Raw genomic sequence first — 11,158 nt, forward strand, 5'->3', positions numbered from 1 at the left:
AATGTTTTTATTTCACCTCACAAAGAATAATTTTACAAACTAAATTTTTGTTTTATATAATTTTTATAATGACCTTTGTGAGGGACTGGATGCCGCGCGACGCTGTGCGGCGTAAGCGCCATCGACAATAAGGTCCCTTTTCATAGATAATGCCCCATATATTCAAGAATACTTTGTGGCAACTACGCCAAGTGGACGGAAACAGGCACTGGACGGTGAACTGACGCAATGATCCTGTAATGGCGATTGTACAAAATGTGTCTATGATTGCTAGGTGATGGCGCCAGTTAAATTCGGGCTGTTTAAAACGAGGAGTCGGGATCAACAGGAGCAGCCTTCCACTGAGAATCTACTGCACAGCACCAGCTCTGAACTAGGTATACACAACGAACTAGAATAAGACTAGAATAGTTCTATCGACTACCTATAGAAGTCTGCCTCGAAAATTACTGCATTGTGTACCTATTGTGCCGCGAGCGAACCTCAGTACCTACTTTTTGTACCGAGACTGACTGAAATAGCAAGACACGTTAAAACGTTTCCGTGAAAATACGATGGATAATAATTATGCACTATATCTTTACTGTGCTTGTAAGGTAAACGTACTAGTGCTCGTCACAATCCCAGTACATGTCATCTTTAAACTTAAGTCATTGTCAATAGAGGTGACAGCAGGGTGTCATCTATTGGGAATTAGCATGTCGAGCACTAGTAAGTTTACCTTATATACCCCAACTACATTCAAAATGGGGCAAAAGGGCGTTCTTTACAAGTATAGGAATGGAACGGCCCCATTTTAATATTTTTTCCTTCTTGTAATCGTATTCGTTTTTCAACAGCGACCCCCGGCTCCCCGATCCCATCGACGAGTAAAGGACAGAGTGCAGATGCAGATTTCTACTCGCCAGACATATCGGTATTGCAGCTCGACAGCGACGATGAAGACGTAAGTTTATTGTAGTTTTATAACCGCACGTTAATCGCAAGACAGTCGCACGACAGTCGCACGATAGTCACTCGATAATCGCACGATAGTCGCAAGACAGCCACATGATAGTTACAAACAAACACCACTACATCGACGAGTAAAGGACAGAGTGCAGATGCAGATTTCTACTCGCCAGACATATCGGTATTGCAGCTCGACAGCGACGATGAAGACGTAAGTTTATTGTAGTTTTATAACCGCACGTTAATCGCACGTCAGGCGCACGATAGTCGCACGATAGTCGCTAGACGGTCGCACGATGGTCGCAGACAACACTAAATTAACGAGTAGTGGACAGAGTGCAGATGCAGATTTCTACTCGCCAGACATATCGGTATTGCAGCTCGATAGCGACGATGAAGATGTGAGTTTATTGTAGTTTTATAACCGCACGTTAATCGCACGTCAATCACACGACAGTCGCACAATAGCCGGCAGGCGCCACTAGATAAACGATCGAGTAAAGGACAGAGTGCAGATGCCGATTTCTACTCGCCAGACATATCGGTATTTCAGCTCAATAGCGACAATGAAGGTGTTAGTTTATTGTAATACACAAATTTCGCACGACAATCGCATAGCACCCTAAAAACAATCACACGATAGTCGCAAGAGTTATTACTTTATACAAACACTAGTTTCGGCATAAAAAAATGTTTCGATTTGAAATCAAGGTTCGGTTTCGACTAAGACATTTGCCGAACCTTTCGGCCGAGCAGAAACTGTATTTGCGGTAGTGTCCGGCCAAACTTTTGGTTTTGGTTTCGGCAGGTCTCGGCATAAAAATCATGTTTCGGCCGAAGGTTCGATTTCGGCCGAAACAAGAGCAAACCCGAACCTTCGGTTTCGGCACAAAAATCCGGTTTCTGTCGGACTATCGAACACTTTTTTCCTAGCTTATTTGAATGTCCCACTGCTGGGCAAAGGCCTCTCCCCTTAATTTCCATGACTCCCGATTTTTGTTTCCTCCGGCCAGTTATTCAGGAAGCTGTGCAGGTCATCCCGCCATCTCCGTTTGAGCCTGCCGCGTCCACGTCCCTCTACCGGCATCCACTCTCTCTACTCTCTATCGGACACTAACAATGTAAAATAAGAGCTACAAGCTATTTCTTTTAAAGCTACAAGGAAATCACTTAAATAACATTTCGATTCCTTTTCCTTTTAAAAGCCAAGTTTTATAATAAATCCCTCGACTTTCCTTTTTCTTTTCCAATAAATTTGCTGCGAACGATGTTGGAAGTTCCCGTTTCCAATATCCAGTTCATCAGGTTGTTTATTATTTATGTGGGTTCCGTTAAAACTGTACGGTTACCATCAGTTTGTCACTGACATAAACGCCGTCGAGAACGTAATTTACTTGCTATACATCTCGCTCGCACTCGCATATTAGTAGCAAACGGGATGTATAGAAAGTAAATTACGTTCTCGACGGCGTTTATGTCAGTGACAAACTGATGGTACTGAGTTTGTAAAGTTTTAAGTGAAAGTTTTGGTGATGGCACATAAGATATATTGTAACCCTGTGTTAATTTCATTCATAGCGTGACGTGACGTATGCGTTTGAGTTGTCATTTTGTATGGGATTTTAAGTTTACAAAACGTCCCGCTTGGCGCGCTGTTCAAAATCCTATACAAAAAGAGACTTAACGCAAACGAGTAGGTACTTACGTCGCGTCACGATATCTAATGAAATTTACACTAGGGCTTTTTTGACAAAAAAGTACAATGATTTAGTATAGTTGAATCATCGAGAGCGTGGAATTGCATATGTAGTAGTATTGTTTGTTTACAGGCATTCTATATTTGAATTTTCTATTTTCTTGTACTATCAGCATACAACCACTACAAATGCAATTCCATCTTCTCGATAATTCAACTATAAACAAAAAGTGATTGATTAGTTATAAAAAGGAAATGTTACGCCGAGATCGTCTGCATAATTGTTCAGTTGAGAAGATTATTTATTCAATAACATTTTATTGAAAAGAGTGCTATCAACAAAATATTTATTTTATCATCATTCCAATATCACCCAACGATGCCTATTCTGTCATGACACATATTTTTTGCATGCATATGCAAAAAAACAACGGGTTGCACTCCGGGAGTGCCGGCAGAAGTGAAAACTCAATGACATTGCACAGCGCCGCTAAAGAAGTTTTCACTATGTATAATTGAGGTTAACGCCATCTGGCGCTATTTCGTCGCATTACTTGAAACCCCTAAGCACATCACTGTTAGTACTCGAGTTATATTATACCAGTTAGAGGGAACTCACTAGATGGAATTTAAATCAATAAAGAAAAACTCAATGACACGTGACGTTTTCTCCATCACAAAAAGTGCACAGCGCCGCTAAAGAAGTTTTCTCTTCAAAAATTTAGGCATTTTGTAGGGTTCCGTATTTATCGAATGGTTCCAGTCTCCTGGGCAAGTCTCCAGGACTCCCCTAATTTCAAAAGTTCCCTTCCCCACTAACACAGTGGATTATTTATGAAATAACTTTCTAAACGTATTGGTAATAACGTATTTACACCAAAACGTTCGGCCCAATTACTTTAAAAGCTTCTAGAAACTTCGCGGCATCGAATAACACCCGTGGAACTTCGTTGGTGGCTTGTTATACAGGGTAATTTAGTCAGCTGAAAAAGCGAACACAATTAAAAATCGATTAAAAAGTTATAATATAAGCTGGGGCCTGATTTATTAATTTCGAGCGCTCGATATCGTCACTCGATAGTCTGTGGAAAACGGCGATTTGATAATTATGAGATACGAGCAATTGGGAATCTAGTGGTATTTACCACTCGTTTTCAATTATATTAGTAGAATTTAAAATTTAAATGCTTCGTAGTGGAGATATATTAAAGGGTAACTACGAAATCGAGCACTCTAAATTCAAAAATCGGCCCCCAGGCCCACTGTTAGACACCAAAATTGATGTGGGTCGCATGTACTTGTAGCAACGCGACGAAATCGCGGAGTGAGCCACGCCTGCCAGAACTCAGATACCTGATGGAATAAACGGACTTTTCGTACTACTAAACTCTAGCCCATAAAAACAATAAAGTAACTATATGAAACCCACGCATAAAGACGAACTTAACGCATTCACTGTCAGGGAGCGTGGTCTAGGAACAAACTTGTATGACGGTGGACGCACATGTGCGTCGGGGGCAGTGAATGTGTTAATGAGCATTCGAAATTCGAAGTGCATAACAATACTACTACCATCTACTACTACTAAAGGGGTGTACTAAAGGGGTTTTATGTTACTCGTTACATTTAATTCACATCGCTTATTCCGTCCTGTATACTCCGATACACGCTTCAATAGGTACTTAAAGGAATGAACGCTTCGCAGTACAACGATATAAAGTTGAAAGCATTTTTATTGGTTATCGGGTGACTTGTGTCATAAAATACCAATTATTACTCACATCACATGATACCAATGATACTTACAAGTCTTAAGGCCTGTCCAGACGAGAAGAATTTTTCGCCAATCTGATTAAATTGTCGGATCAAATCAGGTGGTGTGGACGTAAACGCCAATTTGGCCACTTTCACCAATTTTAAATTTATGGTGATATTTGAGCGTTCCAAATTAAAAAAATGCCCCCAAACGCGAATACTAGCGTCACAAATTGGTTGATCAGACAATTTAATCAGACTGGCGAAAAATTGTCCCCATCTGGATACGCCTTTACAACGTTTTTGTGCGAAAGATTGTCGCGTTTTAATTGTATGTCATCGTTGACGTCACTTTCTATCAGTATGTAAATTGAGAGTGACGTAAGATAATACAGGGTGACGGGGTATTAGGATTGTTCATTTTTTTTTAAATGTTCTATTTCGAAAACCATTTCGAGATATGAGGTTTTCAAACAGTTTCCGACATTTGCTGCGATATAATAATTGAGGATTGAAGATATTTCAACAAATATCCTTATGACCTTAGTTTGACCTTTCTCGTTGGCTGAATGTAAAGTCATCGCATAATAAAAGTTATCGGACCATAGTAAATCAATCCGTCACTCACGTAATTGTCAAAGTTATCATTGTCATCATTAATATATCAAAGACCTTGTTCCTACGTGTGGGAATGATTCACAAAAATAATTGTTCGAATCCGCGAAGACCTACGACGTGAAACATGATGCCGTGAATTGAACTTGGAATACCTACCTACTTACACACAGTAATGCTTAGAAGAGAGAAAGGCCTTTGCCCAGCAGTGGGACACAATGGGCTCACAAATAAATAATCGCTACACCTTATAAAACAAAGTCCCTCGCTGCGTCTGTCTGTTTGTATGATTGTATGTTTGCGATAAACTCAAAAACTACGGAACCTATCAATAGAGTGATTCTCGAGGAAGGTTTAGGTGTATAATTTCATAATTTGTTAACCCGTGCGGGCGGGCAGTGGAGCCGATTTTGAATTTCGACCGCTCGATTTCGTGTATTTCGTTCAATAATATCAATTAATATCTCCACTACTAGGCATTTAAATTCTACTAAATAGAATTGAAAACAAATGGTCAATACCACTCGATTCCCAATTTCTATCGCTCGTATTTCAAAAATTAGCATTTCGCCGTTTTCCACCGATTTTTGAGTGAGGAAATCGAGCGTTCAAAATTCAAAAATCGGCGCCCAGTTTTCACCTATCAATAGAGTGATTCTCGAGGAAGGTTTAGGTGTATAATTTCATAATTTGTTAACCCGTGCGGGCGGGCAGTATTAATCTCTTCTTCTTCTTCCTCGATTCCTCATGACTGAGGGTCGCGACCACATGAGGTCGTTATTTTGTGCACCAAGGCTCTCCATTCTGCACGATTTTCCGCTTTCCTAATAATAGGCGCCTGTGTAGATCCCTGGCAGGCCTTTTTTACGGTGTCCACCCGGCGGGTTGGTGGATGTCCACTACCCCGTCTTCCATCCACCATGCCAACCATAATGCGCTTTTCAAAGTTGTCCGCAGCAGCAAAGCAGTATTAATAAATAAAGTCAAATTGTCACCATAGAGTGGAAAAAATATAGTATTGCTGCCTCTTTAGCTGACTGTACTTTCGAGTTCAAAATTGTCTTTACAAGCCAACGTCATAAAAATATATTTACACGACCTTATTGTCAGTGTCTTAGAGGTGTGTATATATATTTTTGAAACGTTGGCTAGTAAAGATGTTTGTGAACCAGGGATGTTGCGAACATCCGCATCCGCATCCGCAACCGCGGAACATCCGCATTATTTTTAACATCCGCATCTGCATCCGCATCCGCATAAAATCGATGCGGAGCTTATGCGGATGCGGATGTCGAACAAGTCGGTACAGGAACGTCTTAGCGGCGGCGTAAGTGCTACGTAATTTCGTCATTACCTATAACGAAATCGCCTAAATCCAGAAAAGTCGGCCAAATTACTGTTTATTAAATATAACGCACCTTATATTCTTGCTTAAATACTAAGCGTTTCGTTTTTTTTAATAAAAAAATACTAAAAATGTGATATTTGACGTTTTCTAAGTACCTAATCTTGACATCCGCATGTCCGCATCCGCTTCCGCGGATGTCAAAAAATCTGCATCCGCAACATCCCTGTTGTGAACTCAACTGTAACTGAACCTTCGTTATACAAGCGTTTGGTTCAAATATTTACGCGGATGATTACTTTTTATCGATCCGGTAAACAAACGGCCAAAAACTTCGACTCTGTCACGAAAAACAAATTAATACCTACTTCATACCAAACCACCGCACCTCAGATCTACAGATGTAGTGCATAATTGTTTTCCATCGTATTTTCTCGGAAACGTTCGTATTTGTCATGCTACTTCAGTCAGCGATCACTTTTTGTACAAAGACTATAAATCCTTTGCCATCATATTTTCTCGGAAGCATCGTTTTTGTCATGTTACACATGCAATATGCATAACACGTTCGTGCGTTTCCGTGAAAATACGATGTTAAAAGATTATGCACTACACCTTACCCGTGTACGTACTTCAAAAATGTGAACTCAATTCTGATTGTAACAGTATGAACTCCCAATTTTGTTTCAGATCGGTTCAGAAAAGGCTACGCCTACCAGACGAATCAGCCATAGCAGTGTTATAGAGGATCCACTGGTAAGTTATAGTACATTACGATACAAGTGCGAAACACGACCGACCGAGTGTTTTAAATGTACACGTGTTGTGAATTACCTTTTCGCACGTGTATTGTACAAAGTTTTACAGTACATATGGCCCTTTAAATTTTTGACATAGGCAGTATTGTCCTTAATCCAGCCCTAGGGCGGTAGAGTAGCACCGTATGTACTGTAATGATACATACTGCATAATCTATATAATAAATGATCTCTGAAGATTCGTTTACATTATTTATCTCGTTAGCCTTACTTAAGAACAATTCCCTTGGTGAGTTGGGTGGACAGATTCTCCAGAAATTAATAAATTAATTATTTAACTAGTCTGCTGGCTTTCCCTCGTATTTGCAGGATACCTACACAGTCCCGAATTATATATTAATATCTGGGAGAGCGAGCTTTGTACGGAAAACTTAAAAACTCAAAAATTCCCGTTTTCCCAGAGATAAGACCACTAGATCGATTTTTCGGCCCCGAAAAATCCTATATAGCAATTTTCATCGAAATCGTTGGAGCCGTTTCCGAGATCCCCGAAATATATAAATATACAAGAACTGCTCGTTTAAAGGTATTAGATAGATTAGATATCGCGGTGATTTACATTATAACTAGCCCTCGCTCGCGGCTCTGGCCGTGTAAAGTTACAAACTTTCAACAACCACATATTCACCACTTATCTCCCTTTTATACTATTATAGCCCTACAATTTAATTTGCTTCCAATCGCAAAGCGGTTTGGGGGTCTCTAAACCCTCCAAACACCAGGGGTCTCCAAACCCTGGCCCGGGGGCTAATTCCGGCCCGCGTCGCGCTCCATTCCGTTCCGCCGACCTGGGGGCCGATTTTTGAATTTCGATCGCTCGATTTCGTCACTCGAAAATCGGTGGAAATCGGCTAAATGCTAATTTTTGAAATACGAGCGATCGAAATTTGGAGTCTAGTGGTATTGACCACTCGATTTCAATACTATTAGTAGAATTTAAATGCCTAGTAGTGGAGATATTATTGAACGAAATACTCGAAATCGAGCGGTCGAAATTAAAAAATCGGCCCCCTGTCTGGCCCACTGTTGGGAGTGGAACTGTTCCTAACAGCAGCAACCAAACACCCTCCCCGGCGCAAAAACCGACGGTGGCCCGCGAGAAAATTTCTGAGGAGCAATATGGCCCTCAGGTAAAAAAGTTTGGAGACCCCTGGGATACACCGTCGTATATTTATTTTTCTACTCAGTAATACCCCGAGATCCACGGAACGCACGCTCCGTGCGTGCTCACTTCAAGCTAATCTCTAGTTAAAATAAATGTTTCGTGGCCTAGACGTAACATTTTACCTATTAATTGTTCAATGTCATAGAGAAATATAGTAAGAATAGAGCGCTCACTCCATACAGTTGTATTACCAAAACGACTAGTATTTTCGCAGTCGACATCTAGCATCGAGTAGCGGAATTATCAATAACTACCGCTACTTGATATTACTAGAATTCTCTAATGTCGCGACTCACGAAATGTATTGAACAACAATTTACAACTAATATTAAAAGCAGAAGGAGTTGAAAATAGATTTTCAGTTAATCCGGTTATAAATTAGATGAAAATTGTTGAGCATTGGACTTTTCGGTCCGTCAAGCAGCAGTACTGATAATTCAGGCTATGCCAATGTCCACAGATGAACTATCAACACCTAACCAACCAATCATCCATCGATCACGACGACACCCTCCCCATAGACGACGACGCGACCTCCTGCGATGCCAACTCCATACAGTTTGACGAAACCTCCTTAGCGCCGAGCGAAGACCTGTCGGTCTACTGTCTGAAGAAGAAGAAGAATCTCAGGAGTGCCAAGGAGGTGCAGCAGCTGAGGGATTTGGATATGTGGAGGGCGAGCGATGTCGAAGTAATGCAGGTGAGGATTTTTTAAATATTTGTTTATTTTTTAAGTGAAAACTTCTTTAGCGGCGCTGTGCACTTTTTGTAATGGCGAAAAAATGTTAAACTCGCGATAGGTCACGTGACCATAAGATTCGTAAGACGGACACGTGACCTGATCGAAAAACTGTTACAATGTCATTGAGTTTTCACTTCTGCCGGCACTCCCGGAGTGCAACCCGTTGTTTTTTGTATTACCTATATCCTATTTTTTATGTGCCATAGAAAAGTGTGTACCCTATGTACGTATAACATGTTGCCACGCCCTTCTAGGGTCCATGCTGTACTCATTTAAACTTAAAACATCTGTACTTAATATCATGGATTGCGACGAATAAATGATTAACTAGTCACAGAGAACAGAGAACTCGAGATACACCAGCAAAAATGCATGTTCCCATTTTAATCTCCCTAACTCCTTAAATTCCAAACCGATTCTCCTCACATTCGACCACCATTCGACCTAATAATGCCGCAGAAATGGAAATTCTCAAAATATCCTCTAACAAACATATAATTGAATGTGTGGGTGCAGGTGATGCTGATGATATCAAAATAACTTTGTACCTACTTGTTCCCGTAAAGGATAATTCACAGACCGGGCGTGGGCCGGGCCGGAGCTTCCAGCCCTTCGTTTTCTATTTAAAGTACCACGTGATCACCGATCAGCCGTTATAGAAAATGACATGGCGGACGCCTCGGCCCGGGCACAGCCCGGTCTAGCGTGAGTCATCCTTCATTCGCCTAACTTTTAAAGTACCAATGTATTAATTTTTACCAATTCGTATAACCTTATTGCAAAAACCATATGGTAGACGATGGTTAGTTGACAGTGTTATTGTTAGTTCTACCAGGGGTGCGAAACTCCTGACTTCGGTCACACTCGGCTCCGCTCGGCTCAGCATTGCTCCGAGCAATTATTAGGGTTGGCACCACTTGACTTCCTTTTGCGTGCACGACCATAGATAAGATAATCACTTGATTTTTGACAACCCTAAATAGCCGAAAGGGATAGTGCCATATATTAGAAAGAGACAGCATGATTCGACCCTGAACCGCTGTCAAACTTCGTTTTTGTAGGAAGTTTCCTTTCTGTACGATAGTACTATTAATTATTCTGTGGTTCTACTCATGTGTACGCCGTACGAGTGTAAAAATATGGGTGTAGACAACTTACTCCAAAATATGTCCCATAGTTCTTAATTCCCTGACATAAAAGCTATGGAACATAATTATTTGTGCACCCATATTTTTACACTTGATAGTACAAAGTAATAATTTACAAAACCAGTCATCCTAGAATAATCTATTCCGAATAAAAACCAAACTCAATCGTCAACAGAACCTCCTAAGCCGGAGCGGCAACCTTAACGAGCAGTTCAAATGGGAGGCCATCGCAACAGCCAGAGGGCTCTGCACACTCACGGACAACTGCGCTTGCACGGATTGTGCACGTGCCAAGTACTTAGCGGGAATGGCGGACGGAGACGGCGGGATGAGCGCGGCGCCATTGTTAAGTGTTGGTTGCGTTTTGCAGTAAAGCTATCGGGCTATAAGTATGTGAAAATGAAAAGACTAAGATGTATTCTTTTTCTACTGAATTATTCTCGAATATTGTAAAGACAGAGCAGTAAAATAATGACAATCTCTCAATCTCAAATGTGACAATGACAAAAAATTGAAAATGTTTCTCAATTTTAAGTGTGACATTGCGAATAATTTTTGGTATTTATGTTGATATTTCTTCAATATCTCCTACTAAAAGAGTAGATAGGTTAGACAGACAAATACACTCTGACTGACAACTGCATTTGCACGGATTGTGCACGTGCCAAGTACTTAGCGGGGATGGCGGGCGGCGATGGCTGGATGAGTGCAGCACCATTGTTAAGTGTCGGTTGCGTCTTACAGTAAGGTTCTATCGCAGATGGGTTAGACAGACAGATAATGTGCACTCTGACTTCTGACTGACAATTGCACTTGCACGGATTGTACACGTGCTAAGTACTTAGAGGGGATAACGGAATGAGCGCGGCGCCTTATTGAGCGTAGTGTGTCTTGATTTTTAATGAAATTTACTGAATATGTTA

The 11,158-nt window shown here is 40.9% G+C and overlaps 1 protein-coding gene across 1 annotated transcript; it reads left to right on the forward strand.

The window, feature by feature from the left end:
• Positions 1-277: 277 nt before the first annotated feature.
• Positions 278-10,728, forward strand: LOC134802594 (uncharacterized). Its single transcript, XM_063775231.1, has 7 exons — positions 278-377; positions 840-960; positions 1,087-1,162; positions 1,230-1,352; positions 7,053-7,118; positions 8,806-9,045; positions 10,411-10,728. Exons 1-7 carry the CDS (start codon positions 278-280, stop codon positions 10,606-10,608), a joined length of 924 nt encoding a protein of 307 aa, XP_063631301.1. The 3' UTR covers positions 10,609-10,728.
• Positions 10,729-11,158: the final 430 nt, after the last annotated feature.

Source organism: Cydia splendana, chromosome 25 (genome assembly GCF_910591565.1).
Source record: "Cydia splendana chromosome 25, ilCydSple1.2, whole genome shotgun sequence".
Lineage (NCBI taxonomy): Eukaryota > Metazoa > Arthropoda > Insecta > Lepidoptera > Tortricidae > Cydia > Cydia splendana.

Coding starts and splice junctions, on each gene's coding strand:
- LOC134802594 (XM_063775231.1), top strand. CDS start 278: ATGGCGCCAGTTAAATTCGGGCTGTTTAAAACGAGGAGTCGGGATCAA. Junction 961..1,086: donor GAAGACGTAAGTTTATTGTA/GTTTTATAACCG, acceptor TACATCGACGAG/TAAAGGACAGAGTGCAGATG. Junction 7,119..8,805: donor GTGTTATAGAGGATCCACTG/GTAAGTTATAGT, acceptor CAATGTCCACAG/ATGAACTATCAACACCTAAC.